This window comes from Rhincodon typus, chromosome 5 (genome assembly GCF_021869965.1).
Source record: "Rhincodon typus isolate 14 chromosome 5, sRhiTyp1.1, whole genome shotgun sequence".
NCBI classification, from domain to species: domain Eukaryota; kingdom Metazoa; phylum Chordata; class Chondrichthyes; order Orectolobiformes; family Rhincodontidae; genus Rhincodon; species Rhincodon typus.
The window spans coordinates 95,091,060-95,105,778 of record NC_063336.1 but is presented as its reverse complement, the minus strand read 5'-3'; the positions used below and the strand labels follow the sequence as shown (position 1 = coordinate 95,105,778).

At 38.2% G+C, this 14,719-nt stretch overlaps 1 protein-coding gene across 1 annotated transcript in view; it reads left to right on the top strand.

Annotated features, from left to right (window-relative positions):
- LOC109932846 (disks large-associated protein 2-like) overlaps positions 1-14,471 on the top strand; it is an 86,220-nt gene extending 71,749 nt beyond the window's left edge. The window contains exons 8-11 of the mRNA XM_048597011.1: positions 652-1,067; positions 5,682-5,773; positions 11,276-11,428; positions 14,253-14,471. Coding sequence (XP_048452968.1) covers positions 652-1,067; positions 5,682-5,773; positions 11,276-11,428; positions 14,253-14,471 — 880 coding nt within the window. The remainder of the gene's footprint in view (positions 1-651; positions 1,068-5,681; positions 5,774-11,275; positions 11,429-14,252) is intronic.
- The last annotated feature ends 248 nt before the right edge of the window (positions 14,472-14,719 follow it).

Sequence of the window (14,719 nt, the reverse complement as noted above, 5' to 3'; positions counted from 1 at the left end):
TGAACATTAAAAAAGGCAATCTTCTCCATAAAGATCCCTTAGCAAGATCCTTAAGAAGCTTAGTTGTCCATCAATTGAATATCAGGGTGTCTCCCATTGCTCAGCTTCTGTCAAACATGTGAAAATTTCAACTTGATCTAGAGGCATTGAGATCCAGAGAGGAAGTCCAAGACTGTGATCTTCAAACCATGTGTACATGAGAACCTGATCCAGTTGGCTTTTAAAAATCCAGTAAGGGCAAAATACTGTAGATGCTGGAAATCTGAAGTAAAAACAGTAAGTGTTGTAAAAAACTCAGCAGGTCTGGCAGTATCTGTTGGGAGAGAGGCAGATTTAATACGTCGAGTCCAAATGACTGTTGTACAGAACCGTTCCACAAATGCTGCCAGATCTGCTGAGTTTCTCAAGCACCTTTGGTTTTTATTTGAAAATCTAGTGCTTTGGATCCTTACCACCATAGTTCAAAACTTAAATAATAATTTGAATGAAGTTGATAATTTGAACTGAATTGTGATAAGGTGCAGAATTCTAATGTAACAAGTAGGATTTTCAAATAGGCAGTTTGATTGATATGCTATATCTGGCACCAAAGTAAAAAAATCTAACTTTCTCAATTTATCTAGTAGTTAATATATTCATTGTGTTTTGCAGGCGCGGGCGATTTAAGCGTTCAAACAGTGTGACAGCCAGTGTACAGGCTGATCTTGAACTAGAAGGATTTCCTAGTCCAGTTGCCACTGAGGACAAAGCACTTCAGTTTGGTTCCTCATTCCAGCGTCATTCTGAGCCCAGCACCCCTACCCAATACACTGCACTCAGAACTGTGCGCACGCAGGGTCCTCTGGGCTACAGAGAAGATTATCGAACACCCATTGACACATCTAATTTTCCACCACCGGATCCATGGCTGGAATCTACCCATCAACCAGTGGAAACTGGCCGAATGTCCCCTTGTCGAAGAGATGGTCAGTGGTTCATGAAGCTGCTGCATGCAGAAACAAAGAGGATGGAAGGATGGTGTAAGCAGATGGAGAGAGAAGCGGAGGAGAATGACCTATTGGAAGAAAGTAAGAACGGCACCTTTTGTTTTCTCGGTTGAGTCTCAAAATGAAATTAGATATTCTGAAGTTTGAGTACAATGAGAATGGTCAAGGGAAAATGGAAGAGGAGATTAGAGGTGATACTGTTTAAAAATTCCAACATTTCTAAATGTCACCATATTCTCTTAATTTATGCATTTTTGCGATTATCAAAAATTCAGTAATTAATCACATGCTTCATTTTGTGATTCTGGACTAATCCAAATCATTCCAAGAGTTCTCTAATTTTATCTAGTGCGACAGACTCTGAGCATTTGCCCAGAAACCAGGTCTAACTGACATTTACCACCATCTGATTCTATGGCACAATTCAAAAGATTCTTGAAGAATGCTGGTTAGTGTCTCTGTTATCTCCCACAGTGTAAAATTCTGAAATTCATCTTCTCTGAATCTAGTGACTTTTCTATCTTAGTTCTCAATGCTGCACCTTGTTTAATAAGTTTAATTTGAGAATTTTATCATTATAGTGGCTGTTTTATTAACTCTTCAACCACTCCTACTTACTACTATTTCTAAACAAAAAGGGTAAATACTTTTGAAACTTCTCTGTTATTCATTCACTATTAACTACCAGTTGCTCCTTCAATCATTGGTGTTCACAATATTTTTCTTTATATTGATTGCTGGTCTGTTTCATCCTCCCTCTTTCTTAATGTGCCTTTTTTTTCACAAATGATCTCCAGCCTTGACAAATTGCCTTTCATCCTCTTTGTAACATATTTAACTGCACCTCATCCATGTTATTTTTCAATTATTTCCACTGCTCTGTTTTTAACTTCTAAACAAGTAATTGGGTCCTTTACTTAGTGCAAATACTTTACAGTAGTCCAAACTAAACCTCTTTCCAGTAAGCTAAAGAATGGCAATGAGTTGGTCACAATATTAAGAATCTGTATGGACCTCGAGATAGTGTTAAGTGAGCACTGTAAAATATGATACTTTTCCAAAAATACTGGCTAGAGAAATATTCATGGTGGGAAACAGGCTTTCTTTTTGTCAAGTGTTTCCTCAGTTAATATGTTGCTGCTGTACAAAGGAAGGGTCTCCTTGATTTGAGTATAGATAGCAGAGAGAAGAAAATAAGTATCCTAACTTAGCATGTTAGGGTTCTTTTTCTCACTAGTACTGAATTGGCAACCTTACTTTTAAAGACAATGAAAGATTAGGATATGTTAAGTAACATTATAGTGTTTCCAGGGAGACACTGGAAGACAGAAGAAATTTAAGATGATCACAAAAAGACTTAAAGGGATGATTGGGAAAAATATGTACATTGTGACTGTTAGAATAAAGACTGTTATAATAAATACACATAAAAACAAATAACTTTTGAAATGAGATACAAATTTCCCAGTAAACACCTCAAAGAATGTTCAACAAGAGTTCACATCTTAAGACTTTTTTCTGTAATAGGCTGTAATCAAAACAAACTGAACAGCTGCTAAAACATTAAACTACAGAAAAGGTATTTTCTACTAACTCCTTAATATAACATTGTATCTGTGATGAAGGTTCATGATAGATTATTGTTATTCAGAAATATGGGTTTTAAAGTGACAGAAATATCTATGGCTTTATGTATGATTTATTATTTGCATATTGTGTGTTTTAAAAGGGGAGACATATTAATAGTTTCATCTTGGATTAGTTCTGTGAGTGGTAAGGGTTGTTGGGAAATTTGCTTACACGCATTTAAATTAACGCAATCTAAAATAATCCTTGAAATGCATAGACCACTGCTTTCGGAAGGAAAGGTTGAAGAGAAAAAAAAGAGCTGTTGCCTAGCCACAAAGTGTCCTATAAAACAGATAGACAGAGATAAACACAAGTTCTTTCAGAAAGCCAGAACCTTCCAGAAGACCATTAAATGGGCAGGTTTTTGTTTCAGATGAGAGAAGCAGATCATTCAGAGGGAAAAGGCCTGTTCCAACAGCAGTGCAGTTTAGCAGGCTCCAAAATAGGCAGGGCAGGAAAAAAGTTCTGAGTGGCCTAATGTGTGTAAAAGAAAACCTTCAGAAATACAAGGCTATGGAAGAGGCAGTAAGTAAACCATGTTAAGAAATAAGTGAGCTTTGTTAATAATTTGTTTTAGGGTCTCTGGAAGAGATGTTGATTAAAGAAATAGCATCAAGTGAATGCAGAAGTTTGTCAGAAAAAGATCATGGAAGTCATACCCACTGAACAAAAAATTTTAAAGTGGAAACAGGGTGACTGTTTGTTGAGGTTTGAGTATCAGTCAGGTAAAAGGGTTGAAACTCTATTTCAAATATTTGTAATAATATTTTCCAAATTATTCTTATATGGTGTAAAATAGATTTTGTTCTATTTTGTGTGTAATAAACTTTGATTTTCTTTTATTATTTCATGCGTGTGGGTGTTGCTGGCAAGATCCGCATTTAATGTCCATGCCCTAATTGTTCCTTTGGGGTAAATCCCCATTTCAGAGGCAGTTAAGAGTAAACCACATTACAATTGCTCTGAAGTCGCATGACTGGACAAGGATCACAGATTTCCCTTCCTAATGGATATTAGTGAAACACCTGAGTCTTTATGATAATCAATGATAGTTTCATGGTCACCAACACTGAGGCTAGCTTTTAATTCCAGACTTTTATTCATTGAATCCAAATTCCCAATCTGCCATGGTGGAATTTGAACCTATGTCCCCAGAGTATTAGCCTGAACCTCTAAATGACCAGTGTAGTGACATTACCTCTGCACTACTGTCTCCCCTAAATATTAACAGTACAGTGGCAGCCTCCTGTGAACATGTTCAGTGACTGACCACCATTGTAAACAAATAGCAGAAATAAATACTTATGATCCATCAAGACCGAGAGATTGTCGAATTTATCTGCTGCAAGCTATTAGAGTTGCAGTGTTTATAAAGACCTTGAAAATTCAATTATATAAATGTTTGAAATGATTGTATGTATTAATATTGGGAGAAAGAAGGAGATTTGTATTAAGCTCTGTAGCTCAAATGATAGATGCCAGCATAGACCTGATTTCCCAGATGGTCTCTTTCTCTCCTGCAACATTCAATTATTCTAAATTCTAGCAGTATAGGGCAATGGCCAGTATTATAGCGTACAATTAAAAAAATGACAAAAAGTGGACTATATTCCTTCTATTTCAAGTGAGGTTTCTGTGAAACTATAAATGAGCAATGTCAAATGACATTAAGAGATCAATATGTTAAAAATTCTCCTGGAAAATCATTTACAACAGGATTGATTTTGAAGATGTTAGCAATAACTAGATTATTTCAATCAATTAGCGGTACCCCTTGATTTACGTTGTTTCATCTTGTGTGTTTTGTTCAAAATGAACTTGTGGAAGAGAAGTTTGTAAAGTAATTGTGTGATTTAAATCTGAATGCTTTGCATATTTGTGTGAGTAATTTAACCTGATTAGTCCATGATTAAGACATCCTTACAGCTGTTTACAGCAGAAATGTTGCTCAACATACCATCTACAAAGAAGCACAAGGATTGGAAATAATTAAATACTGCTCTAGAAGGCATATCTACAGTTTGTAAAGTCTACTTTTTGAATAACATATTATTATTTTGTCATTTAACAAACTATACATCAGGAATTAAACAATGCATTATGATATTTGTGCTACAGATACTAGATGATGTTTGCTGAAACTTTTTTAAAGTGTTTTCACTTGGCTGATTATTGTCCAATTCTTAGCTATGCAACGGCATGAATTTACCTAAAACCATTCCTGGGATTAGCTACATTGAGAATATATAACAGGGCTTTGCAAAGATCAGTATGAAAAAACTAAAACGAGTTCAATCAGTTTGTTATCATCAGTGAAGGGTTTATTTTCTCAAAAGATGATATAAGATATTCATTCATGCCACCAGAATGTGATTTTAGTCCAAATAATGTTCTGTATGTTGCAACATTTGTTGATACTACAGAATTTGAGAAGTGCTGAAAGAAAGAGTTTCTCACCAACAATCCATACACATAATGAACAGACTGGTAATTGGTTAGCAAATGTATTCTACTGGTTGAGGTGTTGCCATGGAGAATGCATTAGCAAACAAGTCCCTCAAAGCAATTGTTTATATTTTAAAAAGAGGCAAGTTGTTTCTGATTGGTCAAGACATCGCCGTGGACAGTTGCTCCCCATCAATTTGGCTTTTGTTTAATTGAAAAAGTACATTGTCTGGACACATTCTTTTTTCCTGCAGATGGCTGGGCCTTGCATATGAACAAATGTACCTTCCCGCACGCCTAAGTGAGTCACATTGACAACTAATTTAGGAGCATCAGTTAGACAATGTAATTCTTGGCAGACATGGGATTATTGAGTCAAGTAGACCCTATGCTCTGAGTTTTGCAAGCAAGGGTTGGTCAAGTATGGTCAGTAGTTCACAACATGCCTTTATTTTTAAGCAGTATCATCTGATTACAATATGAAGCATGGAATTCCAGTAATTCTCTGACAGGCCCGAAAAATCACTGAAACTCCATCTCATAATCCAAGGAAAAATAATTTAAATACAATAAAAAGGGAGTTCAATAACTTTAATATGCTATATTTTATTTTATCCTCAGCTTTAGGGAAAATACGGAGTGCAGTGGGGAGTGCTCAGCTTCTTATGTCTCAGAAATTCCAACAGTTTTACTGGCTTTGCCAACAGAATCTGGTAGGTGCCTTCCCTGTCTTTTCCACTTGTAAAAGTTTACAATTCTGTCTACACTGGCAAAGTCTGTATATCTCACTGTTCTTATAGTTAATGTCAAATAATTTGCAGTGGTTGCTTGTATGTGCTCTGGATTTTTTTCATCACAAGATGTGATTATTATGTTCACGTATATAGTGTTACCAGATTTTACCAGCCTGACCAAAACTGGCTCACTGCTTTAGAAGGCTCTATATACTAAATATAGGGAACTGCCTCTTGTCTCTAGATGTTATGCTGATATCACGATGGATGTATTTTAATGATATTTTTCTTTATTCTGATAATGTATCAATTCCTGATGCAACATTTACAATCAGTTCTGGAAATTTCAGTTATGCGCAAGGCAATGCCAAATAGTTCACTAATGAACACAATCATTGTTTATTTAGGGCAGGTGGATTGAGTAGAGTCGTAGAGTCTTAGAGCTGTACAGCATGGAAACAGATCTTTCAGTCCAACTCGTCCATGCCGACTAGATATCCTAAATTAATCTATTCCCATTTGCCAGCATTTGGCCCATATCCCTCTAAACCCTTCCTATTCATATACCCATCCAGATGCCTTTTAAATGTTGTAATTTTACCAGCCTCCACCACTTCCTCAGGCAGCTCATTTCATACACGCACCACCTTCCATGTGAAAAAGTTGCCCCTTAGGTCCCTTTTAAACCCTTCCCCTCTCACGTTAAATCTATGCCCAACCCCAAGGAAAAGACCTTGTCTATTCACTCTATCCATGCCCTTCATGATTTTATAAACCTCTAAAAGGTCACCCCTCAGCCTCTGATGCTCCACAGAAAATAGCCCCAGCGTATTCAGCCTTTCCCTATAGCTCAAACCCTCTAACCCTGGCAACATCCATGTAAATTTTTTCTGTACCCTTTCAAGTTTCACAACATCCTTCTGATAGCAGGGAGACCAGAACTGCACGCTGTATTCCAAAAGTGGCCTAACCAATGTCCTGTACAGCCACAACATAATGTCTCAACTCCTATACTCAATGCACTGACTAATAAAGGCAAGCATACCAAATGCCTTCTTCACTATCCTGTCTACCTGTGACTCCACTTTCAAGGAACTATGAACCTGCACTCCAAGGTCTCTTTGTTCAGCAACACTCCCTAGGACCTTACCATTAAGTGTATAAGTCCTGCCCTGATTTGCCTTTCCAAAATGCAGCACCTCACATTTATCTAAATTAAACTCTATCTGCCATTCCTCTGCCCATTGGGCTATCTGATCAAGATCCCATTGTACTCTGAGATAACTTTATTCGCTGTCAACTACATCTCCAATTTTGGTGTCATCTGCAAACTTACTAGCCATACCTCCTATGTTCATATCCAAATCATTTGTATAAATGACAAAAAGCAGTGGACCCAGCACCAATCCTTGTGGCACACCACTAGTCATAGGCCTCCAGACTGAAAAGCAACCCTCCACCACCTCTACCCTCTGTCTTCTACCTTTGAGCCAGTTCTGTATCAAAATGGCTGGTTCTCCCTGTATTCCATGTGATCTAACTTTGCTAACCAGTCTATCATGAGGAACCATGTCGAACGCTTTACTGAAGCACTTAAAGATCACATCCACTGTTGTACCCTCATCAATCTTCTTCGTTACCTCTTCAAAAAAACTCAATCAAGTTAGTGAGACACAATTTCCAATGCACAAAGCCATTTTGACTATCCCTAATCAGTATTTGCCTTTCCAAATACATGTAAATTATGTCCCTCAGGATCATCTCCAACATCTTGCCCACCACCAAGGTCAGGCTCTCTGGTTTACAGTTCCCTGGCTTTTCCTTACCACCTTTCTTAAATAGTGGCACTGCATAAGCCAACCTGCAGTCTTCCGGCACCTCACCTGTGGCTATCGATGATACAAATATCGCAGCAAGAGACCCAGCAATCACTTCCCTAGCTTCCCACAGAGTTTTAGGGTCCATCCGATCAGGTCCCAGGGATTTATCCAATTTTATGCGTTATCTTCAATCTTCTATCAATATTGTTACTCTGTGCTTGTTTTTATGTGCAACCATGATCAATTGTTATTTATTGTCGCTATAAACATCAGTGGGCCATTTACTTGAGGTGCCATTTTACTGATCATCCAACAATCACACAATTAATGTGGATACAAAACAAGAATGGTCCTATGCTAATGAAATGCTTTCATCAGAATATTTTCACAAAGACAGGACAAGGAGGTACCACGGCATTCCGGAAGGCCAAATTAGTGATGCTTACTTGACCTTTGATCTTTAATTTCCATGAAAAGTTGGCTACCTACTGTTTACTTCCCAAAAAATTGAGCTCCTGGCTTGTAATGCGAAATCAGCCTAATCTTCAAACACAGCAGAAAACACAAATAAGATTGCACATTGTTGCAACTCCACAAATAACACGTTTCCAATTCAATTTTTTGCTTCACTGTACCTGAATGTAACTATAAATTGATGGGAGGAGTATTGGCAGATATGGACAATCAGATACAAGTTATTGCCAATGTTAAAGTGAGACATTCTTTTCCTCATTTTGTACTTCTTGTATAAATTCCTATGTTTGCACCCATAATGGGGACCAGGTCATGTAAACATTTCATGTCTACTCCACTAGACAAAGGCAAGATACCACCTACGGAGAAAAGATGTGATTATATAATAACAAAATTATGTTGGACATTTCCACGTGGCTATTTCCGTCATTAATGTGGACATCAGGTTTCAGAATTGAAGAATTGAACAGGAAGCACACAGATACATAACTTATCCATTGGTGCCCAAACAGTGGGTAGTGAGTGTACATGCAGTCCACAGTGCCTGTGCTTTGTCAGCCATATTGAAGTAGGGTCCTGCACAGGCAGCCAGGGCACACTCATGAAACAGGCATCAAGTTGTCTGCACACACAGAATAGGGTTGTAAACTCCCATTTCAAATGCCTATTACAGAATACCATGTTTTATATTGTAGATATTCTATCATCCCATTTAGACACTTTACAATCTGTACTGGTTTAACTCATTGCATACATTAGTATAATTTGTCTTATGGGAAATAAAGAAAAATTTTAATGGAGAGTCCTGATTAATGTAAATTTGCAATTTGCCTATACATTGAAATCCATGAAGTGAGATTAGTCACTCAGAAAGTACATTTTTAATTGAGATAAAATGCCCTTCAGATGTGAAAGACGAATATGTCCGCCAATGAGAATACTGACATTTAAGATGAATATGTGCACTTGATGTTGTGTATTTATAATGACCACTTTGCATTGACCACGTTAGTGATTAAATCATGAAACTGTAGTATATTTCAATTTTTTTTTAATTTGTAGGATGTTCGATATCCAAAAGCAAAGAACAAATAATTTGCTGCTATGAAAGATTACACACAATCAAACACATAAGAAGTGGGGTCTGTTTTTTTTTCATAAACACACAGTAGGATGGGAGATTTGTGAATCACTGGCCAATTATTCTGAGACTGTCAGAACAATTTGGACAATTACACATGTTATGCATTAAAGCAAATGCCTTCAAATGAAGGCGAGCATTAAATTGATGAAAGTGATTTCACAGTTCAGATATTTGTTCTTCCAAGTTGAAGCATCCCACAACTGTTGGGAAATATGGCCAGCTGAGATGACCTTTTAGATTTTTGCCTTTGTTTTATATATTTGTAGAAAACAAAATGTCAAAGTGAGTTATCTGGAGGCCACACTTCCCAATGAAACTATACACTTCCCAATGGAATTCCCAAAGTGATCAATTGAAAAATCAACAGTTTGGTTCTTATACAAACATAAATATTTATAATCAACTTGTTCAAACATGTGAAACATCTCTGGAGCACCCAGGCCTTCTGGCCTGGAGATAACGACACTACCACAAGAGGCCCTTTTGTACAAGTATGTAAGAATTATATGATATTCTCTTGTTAACAAGAACTCCAACAGGTGATTCTGAATTTCAACCCATAAAAATTGGAATTTCTTCTCTTTGGAAAACCTTTGTGATTTTCATATGGAAACAATGTTCCAGAAAATTGTCTTCAGAAATTGTCTTCAGCAATACACTTCAGTGTGTCTTGCTGCAATTAAGATTTGTTTGTGATTTATTATTGTTATCCAATTTATTATTGACCATTGGAGAATATGCTTTAACCTTCAGTTGTACCACAGCTTCCGACAATTATCTTTTAAAGATAAATTGGTCTAAAGGTGATTTTAGATATGCTTGAGTCATGTTTCTGCATATTAGGTTCTTCCAGTTTCACTCTGAAGTCAAAATAGAAATCAAGTTAAATAAGGTGGCACAGTGATTAATATTGCTGTCTCACACCACCAGGGACTCAGGTTCAATTCCAGCTTGAGCAATTTTCTTTGTGGAGTTTGCACTCTCTCCCCATGTCTGCACAGATTTCTTCCCATGATCCAAAAATGTGCAGGTTAGGAGGATTGGCCATGCTAAATTGTCCCATATTGTCCAGGTATGTGGGGTTAGCCATGGTAAAAACCCATGTGGGGTTATGGGGCGGCTCTGGGTGGGATTCTTTCTGGAGGGTCAGTGCAAATGTAATGGGCTAAATGGCCTCTTTTTGCACTGTAGGGATTCTGTAAGGAATGTCACGGTCATTGTATCTTATATTTAACACTGTCAGATGACATTCAACAACATACTGCCTTAGTAATTTGATTTCTAGCACATTACCTTACAATTGCTACAAACTTAATACTATGAAAGAAGCAAAGCATCTCTTTGCAAAAGTTGCCCCTTCTTCCTTCATATGTTGAAGCACCACAAAAATTGAAGGTTATAACAAGATTTTAAGATTTCATTAAAAATGATTTTCAGCAAAACGGTGCCACATAAAATTATTCAAAGTTTCATTTGAAGTATCATCACCATTTTTCTTCAGGAGGTCAAAATCTAAAGCAAAGATAATTCTTTGGCATAAAAATCAGTTTAAAACACTCAAGTTTACTTTTCTGCATTTCTGTTCAATTATTAAACTACTTCATGAAATAGTCTGCTGTACAAAGATGAAAATGATATTATAATGATTCAATTCTCCATGACAATGGCATCGAGATTTTGATATTTCAAAGTCAAACTGTTGAGCTCTCATAGATGAAAACTATTTCAGTTATTGTGCAGATGAAAGGACAAATTTAACTTGGAAGAAAAGATGCATTCTCAAGTTAACGAGTTAAAATCTTTGCTATGTCTCTTTTGATTACCCAGCATTATTTTGCTATCTTATTTCTAAGAAGCCAGAAAGATTCCCATTATTGTGGCACATGTGGGAAGGAATTGTGCCTCACGAATATGCAATGCGATGAACAGCGAAAGTATTTAAATATACGTAAATTGCAAAATCTGTTGTTTGGCAATTTTGAACATGACTTTTTTTAAATAATCTGGAATGAATTGTTTATCTATTATTTTTGTACCTGATAGGATCCCAGTGCGATGCCAAGACCTACCTCCCAGGATCTGGCAGGATTTTGGGACCTCCTGCAGCTTTCCATTGAGGATGTCAGCATGAAGTTTGATGAACTGCATCAGTTGAAGGCAAATGATTGGAAACCTATTGAGCCTTTTGAAAAACAGGTAAAGTAAGATGCTACAGTGAAATAAAACATAGCCAACAAAGTTAATATTCAACTAATATTGCTTTCCCCAGAAAGGCACAGCTCACCTCAGGTAAGTCTTGATGTCGGGATCAAATGCAGATCTGGAACCCTGACAGTGACACCTGACAGTGTAGATTAAGGGGAATTCTGCCTTTACCCTGGATATAATTACTGAGCATGTGCAAAAGGGATCATGTCAAAGTGATGTCAAATCACATTGAATTGGAACCTGGCTCTATAAGGCTCCAAATAAGGTATTCTCTCTTACCTTCCTCGGTATATAGTTGGACTTGAGAAATCCTGTTACTGTCACTCACAAGAGAGTACACCACTTACTATAGACATGAGGACTGTCTTCCCAACAATGGTCAGTAAAGAGGCCTCCACCCTGGACATCCCCAATTCAGAATGCTGTCAATACTTCTGATTAAACAGGAAGTCCTGTAGCATCAACTGCAAGAGGAAGGGTGGCTGTTGCTGTGACTGAAAGGAGGACGAGAGGTCACCTCTGTTTTGAAGCATCCTCCAAAGGTGAGAATTTTGTTGTTGTGCCAAGACCAACTTCACAGGCAGCCCCAGGAGATCAGAGGGCTAACCCCTCCAGCAATGGGGAGAGGGTAGCCATTGCCACCCATTTTCCTCATTTTCAGCCAGTGAAATCTTCAATGATTTCTTCATTAGACATTTGCTGTTGGTCATGTGTTTAATGCTGAGACTACACTAGCTGACCAGAGCACAGATCCTTGATGTCTAAAAGCAAAAATATCAAAGGGGAACGTTGAAGTAGGTTGGAAAGCAAATCACTGTATCTTTTATGCATCTACTGAGTAGCACAGTAAGTTTCTTGCGAGGCAACAGTGAGTTGCCAGTTAGAGGATCCTAGCATGTTAAAAGCCTTACTAATGACAAAACTCACCTCAGTAATACGCAGCTTTCTATCTTATCAATCATCAAGAAAGCTAGACATTGCCACCCAGGAGGCATTATTGTTCAGTAATCACTGGATAATGAGTGAACATGATTTGATGGTAATTAGATTATTGTCAACAATTGGTAGGGTTGGTAAGGTAGGAGATTGACCAAGAGAACATTTTGATAGTGAAGTTTACACGTGACAAACATATGGATGATGTTTCCATCAGCAGCTGAACTGAGACAACAATTAGACAGACACTACCTAGGGGTTGTGTGTTTGGAAGCTGCTGCCATGGAATCTATTGGAAGTTTCTGCAGTGCATACTGTATATGGTTCATACTGTAGTCATGGTACTCAAATAGTTTAAGCTAGTTGATGAAGTACCAATCCAGCAGATTGCTTTGTCTTGCGTGGTACTGAAGTTCTTTAGTGTACATGGATATTTGCCTGGGCAATTGGTAAGTATTCCATTGTATTCTTGACTTTTGCTTTGTAAATGGTAGAGATGGCTTTGAGGTGTTCGGGAGAAGTCACTCACCACAAAATACTGGGTTTTAGAAGCCAAGCTGTTTTTTGCAACCGGTGCAATTGAATTTCTGATCCACAGTGAAACTCAGATGTTGGAGAACTGAATGAGATGTTCTCTCACAATAGTTTGGCACAACATTGTGGGCCGAAGGGCCTGTACTGTGCTGTACCGTCCTATGATCCATGTTCTATGTTTGGCCCTTCCTTATTGGCCTTAGTCATGGTCTGGAACTTGTGTGACTTGAAGAGTCATAGGATATGGGTGTCAGAGGCAAGGCAAAAATTAGTTAACTATACTTTAATGCCCACAAAGAATGGTGGTGAGCCTTGAACTGCTACAGCCCATGTGGTAGAAGAACTTTCCACTGCATTGTTAAATGGATAATTTACAAATTATTGACTGTCCTACAATGAAGGATTGACAATTAGTGTCCATGCCAGGGAGGTGTGTGGATTGGACGCGACCTTGGAGGATTTGGTATTCCTATGCCTTGTTTTTCTAGGAATTAGAGGTCATAGGTTTGCAATGTATATGAATATGCATTGCATTTGCCCTTCAGCCATTAAACTGAAGTCTCTACAGTGCTGTAGTGGTGAGCAGACATTAGTTCCATGTTTCAAATGTTTCAGATGAGAATATTTACTTTCCTCTTACATTGGGGCTATAATTTTAAAGGAATCAAATTTATGGGGTGGCACAGTGGTTCAGTGGTTAGCACTGCTGCCTCATGGTACCAGGAATTCGGGTTTCGATTCCACCCTCAGGCGACTATGTGGAGTTTGCACATTCCCCTGTCTGCGTGGGTTTCCTCTGGGTGCTCCGGTTTCCTCCCATAGTCCAAAGATGTGCAGGCTGGATGGATTGGCCATGCCAAATTGCCCATCGTGTTCACGGATGTGTAGATTAGGTGGGTTATAGGGGATGGGTCTGGATGGGATGCTGTGTGGGTTGGTGTGGACTTGTTGGGCCAAAGGGCCTGTTTCCACACTGTAGGGATTCAATGATCTAAATTGTTCCTTGCCTGCTAAGAATAATAAATTGAGAGGTATTTATTTCATGTCCAAGTCAGACCAGGCAAATCAGACTGATCATTGTCAGGCCCAGCTTACCTCTGAGATCCATGCCTCTAATATGCTATTTGCTTCTCAAAGTGATCTAATTTATAGGATTGACTATGAATCAGATGAGCCCAAATGCTCTGAGTCCCTATGCCTCATATTCAAAGAACAAAACGGAGCACACAGGATGATATGGAGTTTGTTGGGTGTGGCACAGTTAAAGAAAAAAACTGGCTGTCATTTTACTTTGGTGTTTTATCAATTTGATATTGATGATTATTATTTTGTAATTTCTTAGGAGGAAAAGAAGATTCCGCCTCCAGTACCAAAGAAGCCACCTAAAGGAAAAATCCCTATTGTGCGAGAAAAGTCCCTGGACCTTCCAGACAGGCAACGGCAGGAGGCGAGGAAACGGCTAATGGCCGCCAAGCGAGCAGCTTCCTTTCGACAGAATTCAACCGCTGAGCGTGCAGATAGCATTGAGATTTACATCCCCGAGGCACAAACCAGGCTCTAAAGACAATCTCTTGCCTAGTGTCCTTTTTTCCGTTTACCATCGGCTCTCAATATTTGTCATGTACATTTCACAAACCAAGCCCGGTGGAATTAGTGTTGGGATTTCCATGGTAACTCTTGTCCCAGCCTCCACTGTGTATATTTCTTGCTGTTGTGTTCATTGTGCCATATATCACAGTGGAATGATTATAATTCTGGGTTTTTTAACTCATTGCAAGAATTCCTATATTCTGTAAGAAGAATCAATCC